Source organism: Falco peregrinus, chromosome 4 (genome assembly GCF_023634155.1).
Source record: "Falco peregrinus isolate bFalPer1 chromosome 4, bFalPer1.pri, whole genome shotgun sequence".
NCBI classification, from domain to species: domain Eukaryota; kingdom Metazoa; phylum Chordata; class Aves; order Falconiformes; family Falconidae; genus Falco; species Falco peregrinus.
In genome coordinates this window covers 58534155-58547230 of record NC_073724.1, presented here as the reverse complement: position 1 = coordinate 58547230, position 13076 = coordinate 58534155, and the positions used below count along the sequence as shown (strand labels likewise).

The 13076-nt window shown below is 37.9% G+C and overlaps 1 protein-coding gene across 6 annotated transcripts in view; it reads left to right on the top strand.

The window, feature by feature from the left end:
* ARHGEF7 (Rho guanine nucleotide exchange factor 7) overlaps positions 1 to 13076 on the top strand; it is a 125893-nt gene that overhangs the window by 95203 nt on the left and 17614 nt on the right. For all 6 annotated transcript variants that reach the window (XM_055801756.1, XM_055801758.1, XM_027777678.2 and 3 more), the window contains 6 exons: positions 1028 to 1114; positions 4507 to 4585; positions 5866 to 6005; positions 6662 to 6886; positions 8850 to 8943; positions 11819 to 11908. In XM_055801756.1, the coding sequence (XP_055657731.1) occupies positions 1028 to 1114; positions 4507 to 4585; positions 5866 to 6005; positions 6662 to 6886; positions 8850 to 8943; positions 11819 to 11908 (715 nt within the window). The remainder of the gene's footprint in view (positions 1 to 1027; positions 1115 to 4506; positions 4586 to 5865; positions 6006 to 6661; positions 6887 to 8849; positions 8944 to 11818; positions 11909 to 13076) is intronic.

Below are 13076 nucleotides of genomic sequence, written 5' to 3'. Positions count from 1 at the left end.
GTTCAGTAGAGCTGATAGTGCATCTTCTGCAGTTGTGTCTCCTCCTGGTCTTAAAAACAGAATGAAACCCAGCCTCCGCTGTCGTCATGAGCTAAAATGTCAAATGTATTGGACTTGTAGAAGTTTCTGCATAGCATTACAGCTTTTTGGCTGTATAATCTAGATAATAGAACAGCTTCATTTAATCAAAAGCACTTCATTTTGTCTTATTTTTAAAAATAAGACACTTGTAAATGTTTATTTAAAACCAGATAGAAACATTAAATCGTGGTAAGGACTTGCATTGTTTTGCAAAGATGCTTGAAACTGAGGTGATGGCCTTGTCAAGGGATATATTTTTTGTGATTAAAATTAAAACATTATACCTTAATGTTTCTCTCTTTCCTTGCTTGTCTACAGCAGTAGATTAGTAGTAACCCCCCTTCTCCTTCCATGAAAATATTCCCAAAATAAAACCAGAAAGGACAACTTGATAAGTGAAACCAGCAAATTAATTAAAACCAGAACAAAGTAATGAGTTGTTTTGTTGCAAATATAAGCATTATTGTTTCTTTCATATTCTTTTTCTACTTTGGGGCATAGTCCAACATAATTAAAAAATCTGATTTCTCCAGTTTGAGAGCCCATGGTCTTGACATTACAGTAACAGCATCCATCTAAATTATATTAAGAAATCTGTCCAATGTGTAATTTTGGTTTTCCTGAAATCAGCAAAACAGTTGTTCATTATTTAAGGTCAGTATTTCACCCAGACTCTAAAATTTCTGTCTTAAAATATTAGGCTGTACTCTACAGGAAGAAGTATAGGCATGTGTTACTAGCATTTTTCAAGTGGAAAAATAAAGTAATTCTGGCACTTTGGTGTTTTTTTTTTAATTTTGTGGAGAGTTTATTTTGGCAGGAGCAAGTATTTGTGGAGTAATTACGGAGCTGTAATATTGATGGTAGTTTTTAATAATATAAAACAGAAACGGGGGAGGGGGCTTGTGATGTTGTATTTACTCTTTCATTTTCTTTTTTTGATAAGGAAAAGAATGAAAGGTATCTTCTTCTCTTCCCTAACATTTTGCTAATGTTGTCTGCCAGCCCGAGAATGAGTGGGTTTATCTATCAGGTAAAGTAATACGTGTACATATGTGTGTAAATGTGGTGGGGTGCAGGTTTTTTTCCAAATGGTATTTCATAGGAAACTTGGAAGGATTATTAAATGCCTGCATTTGTAAACATTAAAGGTAATTTCTGCAATAAGAACTGGTCATCTGTTTTATAAAATTCTGGGCTAGAAGCCCAGGGTTTCATTTTTGCAGCTGTGACTATCAGCAAGGGGTTTTTTAACCTTATTACTAGTAGCTAATGAGAGGAAGTATCAGTGGCTTTTTGGACCTGCGTAGCAAAACAATGCTGTTGTACAGGTTTGTTAGTGCTCTTTGCTACTGGAGTATCACCAAAATTATACTGTACTCTCAAGCTTTCATTGGTGTGAGTTAGGCTGTTACCATCTGTTTCTTCAGGCACATCTACATTAGTGTGTTACTTTTGAATTGTCACTTTTGAAATGAATCTTCTAGGTTTCTCTGTTTAAGGATCTTTGAGTCACTGTGTAGAAGTCATTTCAGGGCTCACAGAGTGGATTCCCTCTGGATGAAGCTAGAAGGCATGCTCCAAAAGTGCATTTGATCTGCTCCAACTACTCTAGCAGATCAAGTGCATGAACTGACTTTCAGTCCCTGGCTGCAGCCTCGACCTAGCTGGATGTAACACCACCCAAAATGTGTACAGTGTGGCCTTCAGGACCTTGGCACCGGGTGTTGCACTTGACAGATCTCTGCTCGCAGCTGGTAGGCAGTGTCTTCGAGCTCTCTACCATGATTCCTAGCTGCATACTTGTGCCTGTTACGGCACTGCAGACATAGAGCGAGCCTGCTATAGTGCAGGAGGATCAGTGCCACTTGGCTTGGCTCCCCTGTACCACTGGAATACATTTTGCAGAAGTTCTTGCATTTTGGGTGTGTAGTTGCAAAGACCCCTGAGAGGTGAAGTTAAAGCAAATGCACAGTCCACGACTTCCTGAAATTTTTATGTATGTTCTTCCAGTGTTGCCACGTGGTTTCCAGACATTACGGTAAAGCACCAAAAGCAAGGGAAAAACTGCAGCAAAGTTCTAAAAGGAACCAGAGTTCTCACCTGCTGTAACTACTTCTGTAAATCAGGCTCTGGAGCAGTTTGTTCCTCTCTCCTGAGCAGCGATTCACCTGCTGTGAAGGAATGCTGAAGCACAGTCATTTGGGGTTCCTATGTGATCAGGCACAGCCAGTCACAAACTGTGTGACTTTTTTTGTTTTGTTCAGAGCAAATAAACTCAAAATGCCATGTCTTGATTTCCTACCTTACCTGCCACAGTAGTAGCTGGATTTGTCTGAGGCAGTGTTGTATTAGGTGGCTCAGGTAGGCAATCAAGTTTGTTAGCCTTGTGCTGCTCTTAAGAATTTTTGGCCAGTGCTTTGTCTCAACATGGATGGAAAAAGGTACTAGAAAAGGCAGGTGAGCTCTGTATTCAGTGGCACATCCAGAATTTCTGATGAAGGTGGATTCTTGTGTACTGGTAACAAAGGCAACTGACTGGAAATTTGGCACGTTAACAAGGAAACAGTATGAAATGAAAAAATCCCTCAGGCTTTATTTTGTTCTCCTATTGTACATCACTTAGAGTTCTTCCTCTTCCCTCCCACCTCGTCCTCCAGCTGCACAGCATTGTTCAGTAAATAAGCAATTTTCTGTGCATGTGTCTTCAACTTCTATTCAGTATGGCCACAGCCCTTTCTTAGTGTTCACCATCCAACCCTCTGAATGTAAAACTCTTAATTCCTTGTAACCCCTCCTGTGACTTTTCCCAACACTGAGAGCTTCTCAAATTTTTATGATTACATATTCACAGCAAGGATAAACTTATTTTATCACTGTTTGTGTCTGAGACAGTGGCTCAGAACCACATCTGGGTTGCATGGCATGGGCTGCCTAGACTTTTTTCCTGAGATACTGCTCTCAGAACTGGGATGGATATGGACAGAAGATGATGCAGCTCCCTCAGTCATCCTACATTACGCCCTCCCTGTATTTGAATACTACAGTTATCACAGGCTTCAGATTTTCTGGTTGATAGTGCTGATATCTGCCACATGAACTAATGGGGAGAACTTTCAGTAGTGCTAAACTGAAGTCACAAGAGATGGAGACCATACTTCACAGGAGGGCTTCACAATTGTTTGTTCAAAGAAAGGGAATAAAAATAATTCACAAGTTCATTTCCATTTTCTCCATGTTTTTCTGACTTTATTCTTTTTCCCTCCCTGCTTAGTGTATTCCTATATTCCCTTTCCACTTATGTCAGCAGTTCTAGCACCTCTCTTTCATTGTGGTTGTGTGCTGTCTTATTCATGAACCAGTAAACACAATAAAACAAGAGAATTTTAGGCTGCATTGTAGTGCGCAATGCCACCATGTTTCTTCCAGTAGGGAAGCTGTTGCAAGAAAGCTCTTCCTTTCTCTTTGACATCTTGGGCTTGAGCATGCTCTGTGCATACAGAATACCAAGTGATTTTTAGATTCCAAGCTTCTAAGAAACCTTTGTCCATTCTACAGTCATTAGGAAAGAATTTTTTTTTTTTCCTTTTCCCTCCATTGGAGCCAAAATTCCACGGGACATAATATTTGCGCTTTTGCCAGCATGTGCTGAATAGTGTTTCTGTGCAGGAGAATACAGGATCTGTCTTAACATTATAAAAGTTGCAATTTTGGTGAAGCCTTTCATCTTGACAATGTTCAGTCTTATTTATTCTTGTTTATAACAGGCCAGAAAGTTATCCTATACTGACTTTTTTTTTCTAGCTTGACTAGGTTTAGAATGAGATGTTATCTTCTGCAGACTTAAGACGTTCTGCTGAAACTTTACAGATTTAAAAGTGTTTTTACCATTTTTCTTTTTCCTTAAATATTTCTGTGAACGAATTTAATAGTGGGGTTATTAAGAGACATACAACTTCAGTAAATGATTGATGTGTGCGTTAGGGAAATCTTTCTTTCTAAATCTACTTGTACGACAAACCTTATTTTGAGAGCTAATCAAATGGTTTGCAAACAAATATGCTTGAAGATGAGTCACAATTGTCTTTAATAATAATATAGTAATGTGGATAACCCTGTAAGTCTCATTTTCAAGAAGCTGAGGCTGTGATGACTGACCACTATTACATTTGTATGGATCTCATAGCCTGCAGAGACTCACTGAAGTCACAGGTGTCACTTACAGCGGTTGGACATATTAAAAACTTCCAATATAAGGTGTTTGTGTGTATTTTTAAATGTCTTTAAACCTGTCAGTGTGTGTCCGTCAATTAACTGTGTATGTCTTTGTTCAGAGCTTGAAGTTTTATATAATCTTTATTTGGGAATGTTTTTGTGTATTTTGGATTCAACTTCAGTGTTACTACTTTTTTGTTCTGTTTTTAGGGAAAACTGCCAATGACAGGAATGACTATCACAAAACTAGAAGACAGTGAAAACCATAGAAATGCATTTGAAATATCAGGTATTGACCATAAATATTTTACTTACTACTTCAGGATATGCTATTTCAAATGTCAGATGTCTTGTGAAGGTGACCAAACAAAGGCACGGGTTGCCTGATGAGATACCCATCCTTGGAGATACTCAAAAGCCCTCTGGGCAACCAGCTCTAGTTGTCCAGAAAGTGCTTGAGCAAGGGGGTAGATGGACCTGCAGAGGTCCCTTTCAGCCTCAACTACCCTATGATTATACAAATTTCATAAGGCAGCTAGACAGAGCCTCACTTGAAAGTTGCTTTTTACTGCTTAAGCAGTTAAACTATCTCTGCATGGGATTCATCCCCAGATTTCTGTATTTTAATGAATGGAGGCAGTTCAAAGTATGCTACTCACTGGAAGAAAAGGAATTCCAGAGGCTCTGGAAGAACTTTAAGCAAGAGCTTTCTTCTAGAAATGGTCCACCTCTTTTTGAGAGATCTTTAGCATCTTTAATGCTAATGATGGTAAGCACTGTGCTTACTTGGGGTAACTTCTGTCTGTTAAGTCATTTGGTTCAGCATGCCTTACATCCCTGGACAATTTAGAAGACAGTGGGAGCAGAGTCCACATGGTGGAGCATCATTCATTTCCTGAATCAATTCTGCCTCCAAGCAGGTTGCATTTAAGTAAAGTAGTTTTGACCCTCTAAAGTGTCAGGCAGTATCACACATCAGTGCTGTGAGGCAGAGGTAGAGAGCTGTTGATGGTGTATGAGTTAATAGTTACAAAGCTGACCTTAGATGAGGAATATGATGGGTTATAATTGAGTTAACTGCAGAAATTAAAGTAATCATTGGTTAAGATTGCTTTCCCAAATGACTTTTGTCTCAGCTTTAATATTAGATTCAGACAAACTTCATGACTTTGAGAAGATCAGCAAACTGTATTTTAAAACTTCTATATTGTAGCTTACAGACTCAAGAATGACTTCTTAAACTATGTGCTGGCTTTCCTAGGGAAGATGAAGAAGCGTAAGGCTACTAGATGAGCCTGTCTGTTTCTTGTCATTAAAGGTTGTGTTTAATTATTAGAGGTGGGGGAAAAAAGTAGAACTCCTATGCTTGGCACAAGAACAAATAGACGGAGGAAATGTCTGTTAAAACCTGGAAAAGTGAGATGCAGTTGTACTGAAAATACGGATTAAAATTTTTGCTTAGTACTTAAGGGATATAATGCTTTAGGAAATCAGTGTCTTTATAATCATATCAGATTGAATAAGTTGTTGTTCTGTGGCTTCCTACATCTTCTGTTTTCTGTCACCTAGGAAATATGATTGAAAGGATACTAGTGTCTTGTAACAACCAACAAGATTTGCATGAATGGGTGGATCACCTGCAGAAGCAAACCAAAGTCACAACTGCTGGGAATCCCACCATTAAACCTCACTCCGTGCCATCTCACACGGTAAGAAAATGCTACTGGGTTGAAATGAATGTGTAATTTATGCAGAATTAGGTTATCTGGCAAATATAGTACCTTGTAAATCAATTTTTAGCTGTTAGTAACAAGAACTGAATGCTATGACGGTAGTTTAATGGGTCAAAAGATGATTCTGCTTTCACTTGTGTGAACAAAGAATAAAATGCTTAGAACTTGGTGTAATAGTTTAACAGGGTAAAAGAAAATTCATTATCGTTACTTCTTCTATTTTGACCCAGTAATACATCCATGATCTTTTAAGTATCCTTAAAACAGTAGTTTTAATTGGTGGTGTGCTTGACAAGCTGTGGAGAAACAATTTCCTTCAGTACTTTCTTTGGGTTCTGCATTTGAGTTGTTGGATATGAATGGATCTAAATTTAGCTCCCTCCTTAGTGGTGAGAGAAGTAGGAGCAGGGCTGCTTGTAGCTGTTCTTTCTTTAGCACGCGCTCTGTAGTAGGCAATAAAAAAATTCTTTAAGCTCTATTTTCCCAAATAATAATTTGGTGTAAAAATTTTCGGAGGCCAGCTGTAACACACAGAAGCACTAGATAATGAGTGAGATTATTTCACCAATCCTTGATAATACTCTTTATTATGATAATACACTTTCTTCCCATCACCTTTGTGTCTTTGACAGCTTCCTTCCCATCCAGTAACACCCTCCAGCAAGCATTCAGACAGCAAGCCGATACCACTGACACCTGCGTACCACACTCTCCCTCATCCTTCACATCATGGGACTCCACATACCACAATAAACTGGGGACCTCTGGAACCTCCAAAAACCTCTAAGCCTTGGAGCCTGAGCTGCTTACGGCCTGCACCTCCATTACGGCCTTCAGCAGCTCTTTGTTATAAAGAGGTGAGATACACAGCCAAGAAGCGTGACTGTGTGGCAGGCCTACAATGGGAAGTTTAACTTTCTTTTACACGCCACCATTTTACAGTTTTGTGCATGTGTTTATATGAATATGATTTAACAGCCAGTGCTGAATCCATGGTAATGGACTAGTGAATGCTGTTTTTTTTCAAACCGGAATTTAGTCATGCAGTTCAAAAAATCCTAAAGCTTGAGAGGCTTCCCCTGCCTCCCCCAAGTAGTTCCTCTTATTTCCACTCTTAATCCAGTTAATAAATAAGATATTTTTTAATGTTTTTTTCAAACTAGCAGTTCATTTGTTATGTTGATCATCCAGGCTTATTGTAAAGTAAGTTGTTTGCTAAGCACACTGTGAAGTATCTAGGATAAGGGTTTTGTGGTGCTTCAGAGTGCTGTATCAAATCATTCTGAACACCTGTGGTAGTATAACTGACTCTTGGTTCCTCAGTATTTATCACTGTTATGAGGTAACAATAGCATATTTAAAAAACAATGGTGGATATCAAAATATATGTAATGTTTTTGTAATCAAAAGGACCTGATGGCTAATGTTAATATTAGCAAAAAAAAAAAAGTGTTTAGATTTTAAGATGCTGTTGGATTTTTGAACTAGTGTAAGGTACAAAACAGGAATCTGTTCCAAGAGAAATAAAATGTGGTGGTTTTAGCCATAAAATCATGGTGGTGGTAGGTTAATTTGGTCCTGCTGCTACATTTTGCATGATTTTATAAATACTAAGAAAAATGTTAGTTTTATTTCGGAAGTCTGTGTGTATGTGTAAGGAGGAGAGTATTGGATGCGCTGTGGCTTCGTGATACTATCTTTGTCATGCGTCCTCATGATACTCATCTAGTGAGAAGCAACAGGACCCAGAAAGAATCATGCAGTTATGCCTAAAAACATTTTATTCTGCAAATATGTGATGGTGACAGAAACGTTTTATTTTTCAGACCATGTAAATTAGTTTCTTAGAAACTGTAGCCTAAACACTGTGCCTCAGTGTGGGGTGGCTATATTTTTTTGTGGTGGCTGTGTATGTGTGACTTCGTTTTCTTCTGTAAATCCCCTAAGCAACAGGGAAAAAGTGGTAGGTGGTCTGCAATTGGGGGATTAGTATTTAGGCTTAGTTGCTACAAAAGGTTCTTCTGTTTGGTGGTACTATATGCTTGTTTTGTAACTTAAGTTAAATTTTTTCCATTCTTTCATGTGTAGGGCACTAAATTCTTCAATGTGGTAAAATTTCAGTCATCTTTAGTGTTTAGCATACAATGATGTTCAAAACCTGTCTTCATCTTCTTTAGTCTGTCCTGCTCATTCAACTTTTTACTTTCTTGTTCTGTATTTTTATAGAGGATGTCTTGTATCCTTAAGGTAAGGGGTAGACCAGTATATTCCTTTTCCTGTAACCTAGCGTTGTTCATGTAAATTAGCATGACCACGTTTTGAGCAGAAATGCTGTATTTGTTGCTGTATTTTTTTTGCCATAGAGCTTTGTAAGAACAGACCTAAACACGTACAAATTCTGGCTTTGAAGAATATACTATCTGCCAAGCTTCCTTGTTAGGTCCCTTTTTTACGTGCTTCTAAATAGACAAGTAAAATGGGTTGTTTCTTCAAAAGGCACGGGGGAAAAAACCTGTGTTAATGTCTGCCTGCCTCTTCCCTTCGCTCTAGCTCCCAAACAGCCTGCATGCTTTTGCAGCAGCTTTTCTGTATATTTCTGTTAATAGATAAAATACCTGCTTTTGTGTATAGTTGGAGGAAGGGTAGAGAGGAAATCAGCCAGTTTAGGCAAATGGGATATGCCAAAAAATATTAGTAAACTGAGTTTTGGTGCTGTTAGAAGATTTTTAGTTAGTAACTCCTGTATTTATCTTAGAAGTTAAACTTTTAAAGTATTGTAGAGAAGCTCTATTCCTTTTTATTTTTGTTTTCCCCACACAGGATCTCAGTAAAAGCCCTAAAACAATGAAAAAGCTGCTTCCCAAACGCAAGCCAGAACGGAAGCCATCAGATGAAGAGTTTGCACTGAGAAAAAGTAAGGAAGATTTGAACAAATGTCCACGTATTACAAAGGCTGGAAATAACATCAGTTTAAATTTTGTGCAAGGTAGATGTATGATGTAAGCAAGTCATGTGATTCCCTCTCCTGTCAGGGGAGAGGGGGTAGGTATCTCCAGAGGGTTTGTTTTATTTATCTTAGGTGCTTATGCCATGATGGTATTAGTTGCTTTCTGGGGCTTTGCTATTGACTACAGTGGATCTAGGCTTGTGAAGTGCCTGTTTCTGTGTTCCCTGCAGAGGGAAGTGAAATTGACCACAGAGCCATGTAAAGTTCAGTAAGGTAAACCTGTCTTTTAATACCTTAAACAACATTTTGAAGATACTAACCTACTTTTGCATAATACTTAGCAACTATGTTCTTAAACTGATCCTCATAGAGTCTGAGCTGGGTGTTGGAAGGCTGGGCATTGCTGCTGGTTCAAAGACTAGTTGCTTCTGCCCTAATCTCCTAGAAGTAAGGTCATTTGCTAGCATCTGTGTCCAAATGAATTTTAGAGCTTTAGACTGCTGGAAGTGTGAAGAACAACACTGAACTGAGAGAGACTGATGAATGTATAGAAAGACAGAAGGGTCAAAATCTGGGTGTTGGGATAATTTGGGGTGGAGGGAGCATTAATGTTATCAAGCAAACACAATATTCACTTAGTTGTCACTGTCACTCTAATTCATTCTTAGAAGTCTGTATGAATGTGTAAACCAATGACTTGTATCAATAAAAGACAGGGTGTTTAGGCTGAAGGCCAGATTATTTTACTGTGACTTCAGCTTCTCTGTGTTTGTCCTTCGCTCATGGGCGAAGATAGAGACTGTGCCTTGAGTGTTCGATGTATGAAGTGTGTTATCATGGCCATTGTGTCTCACTGGTTTATGTAGGGTTGGAGAGAAAAAGCTTTTTCTCAAGGCACTGTTGGTTTGGGTAAGGTGGAGGTCCTTCTGCCTGTTTTGTGCGTTTCATATGGCAAAGGTGAAGATAGTGGACAGCATGATCCTGTGCTCATGGGTGTGCAAGTGGACATTTTATCATTTTATTTCAGGATGTTTTATCCTTACAGAAGGTATCTGTTTAGGAAAAAGGAAAGTACTGCAATACAGTATCATTTCATATGTTGGAGGATAGAGTTTCAGTACTTGTAATGACACTGGTAAAGCTGTCAACTTGCAGATGTTAAAGGTCACTTAGTGTGAGACAAGATAAGAGTTGTTTTTTGAGGGAAGGAGGAGGCCTATAACTTCTGAATACATTGTTCTACTCCTAATAAAATTAACACCTTTCAGTATTCTGTATGTAGGAGATAACTTGCAATAAAAGGGATTTTTTTTTTGGTGGCTTTAAGTCAGTGTTAAGTACAGAAATACTGATTCTTGTTATTCACCACTCCCCCCCGCCCCCCCTTGTGTCAGTAATTAGAAGCTTCTGTTATATGTTAATGCTCCTTCAACCTTTTCCAGCTTGTGGAGCTGTAAAAGTTTTCCACTGAGGAGCTTCTATTGAACTTAAAGCTTGTTGATAGACAGGTTTCCGTTTTATTACTTACGGTCTCTGGAATCCCAGGGATTTGTGGGCTATGATTTGAGAAATGCTACGTCAGATTAGCATAATACCTTTGGTTTGTCAGTTGTTTTAACTGAGTCCCCTCACAAAATTTATTCCAGAAGTGAAATATTTGTCCTGCTACCGTAATAATATGGTGCTGCAGGCTAACCACAATAAAATCCAATTACTTTTGCTGCCTTGAAAGAGAAAGGACTTGTACTTCAGTGTACCTTTATCCCTTAAACTGTAGGGAAACTAGATCAGGTGAAGATAATTTCTTCAACGGTTAGTTGAACAGCTGATCCTGACATGTATGGACAGCTGGCTTTTTGTTCTGGTGATAATAAATCACAAAAACAAACCTGATGCATTGGCTGACAGAGAATACTACTACATGTTGATGTTGAAGGCAGTTCAGATTTGCGCAGCAGAAAATCTTCAAGCCTAGGTATTTCAAGCAGGAAAACAGGAAAAATGTTTTTAAAACAACAAATCTTGCCTTGCACACAGACTGCTAATTCCATGTAAACTAATGGTAGAGGTACCTCTGGATTCCAGTTTGATTGGAATTTCATTCTGTTGAAAGTAGACAATTTGACAGCATTTTTACTGAATTCCGCAAGAAGATTTGCTGTGGACCTTTACCTTTAGGAAAATTTTGCCATGTTAAACTTGAATAGTTAAATTTTTTTCAGTAGTGCTGTTTCTACTTTAAAGTCTGAAGTTTAGTTACTCCACTTTTCACAGATGTACTTATGTGATAATGACATCTTTCTTACTGCACAGCGGACTTAAATTGTACGGGCGTATTAATTATGCTGTTAATTCTGAGTTTGATTTCCATTAGTGTGCTGCAGAAAGGGGTAAACCTGATATATATACAAAACGCCAAAGTTTTCAAGATTTCTGTGAATTAATATTCTGTTCCTTGATGCCTTTGATTAAATAATGAAATAATGCATATATAACAACTGGAGTATACAGATTTTTCCCAGTTTAATGGCTGTTTGGTTTAGAACCAGAGTGATTACACTTCAAAACATGTTCTGTGCGACTTCAGATGCTCAGAAAATTTTTTGAATGTGTAATTGCTCCGACTCGGGATTTTTCCCCGCAACATTCCAAAATAGTATTTTTTTGCTGCTTAAACTGTTATTTTGCTCACTGAAGTTTGATTTTTAAAATGGGGTGATTAAGAGAATTCTAAAGGGTTAATTGGGCAGAACTTCAGACTCAACTGTAGTGATTTACAAAGGCTTTCCTGTATTAAGAAACATAACCATGTTTAAAACTTTATTTTTCCTATTGATTCTAGGTACAGCTGCTTTAGAAGAAGATGCTCAAATTCTTAAAGTCATTGAAGCATATTGCACAAGTGCCAAAACACGTCAAACACTAAATTCAAGTAAGTTAGAAAGTACTGAAACGGCGAACTAAAACACAAATTAGATAGTTTATGAAAGAGAGGTGTATATTCTCTGGCCTTTGCAAGTAGCAAGCTGGACCTGGAAGAAATAATAACCTGTTTCTGGCTCATTACCAGTGCTGAGTGTTTAACTATTGAATGCCAATCTTTCAGGATTTAAATAAAAGAAACCAACCAAAACCCCAATGGTTATTGCTTGTTATGGTTTAAAACTGCACAAAACCTTTACCAATGATGAGGTGTCTGAATTGAATATGACAGTCAGTATACTTTTTGATAAATTTCAAGAAGCTGTTAAGTAGAGAGGAGGAATGAAGAAGTCCTAATTTTGGAGGAGTGTATTTTTGTCTTGTTCTGGTCAACAAAGACTTCCACTATGGAAAAGTAACGTAGACCTGTAAACATTTCTTCTATTGCCACTAACTGTTTTAGTATTAATTTCAAATTTTAATCCCATTATCATAATTTCAAGATAAATTGTTCTCAGATCTGTGTGTTGCTTAAAGCCATTTTTAGTTTCTCAGATCAATACCTAGCTTATTGAAAACCTGTAACGTGCCTCTGGGGTCCTACTTCATTTAATCCAAATCAAGGTTGCCATGTGGAGTTCCTCTGTATTGTAAGTAAAACACTGCGCAAAGCAGGGGAGTCCACCAGCATGTGTTCCATTTACACAAGGAAGGAGAAAATGCTGTTGTGTGTGTTCCGATTTACAGTTTTTGCAATGTTGAATACCAATTTAGTTCGGGGATCCTTGGAACACAGTATAATGATCCTAAAGTACTTGGCTGGTTTTGCTGTTGTCTGGAATTAGAAGAGTGGACATTATAATTTACTCCTTGTCCACTAAACCTGTTTAAATTTGCGGTATTAATCATTGTTACCACTACTCACAGTAGCACCTGTTTTGCTTCGAAGCAAAAGCACTTTATGCTGACAGTTGAGAAGTCTCAAAATGAAATTGCGAAGTTAGTTCATGGATTTTCCTAATACATGTTCATTTTCTGTTATGACCTTGAAAAAAATCCAGCTACTTTGCATTCATATGCAATGAGACTGTGTAGTGAGAATATGGCCCTTGTATTAGACTGTATAAACTTCTCAAGTAACAGCAAAAACCTTCATTTTATTTTTTTGTCTTGATGAA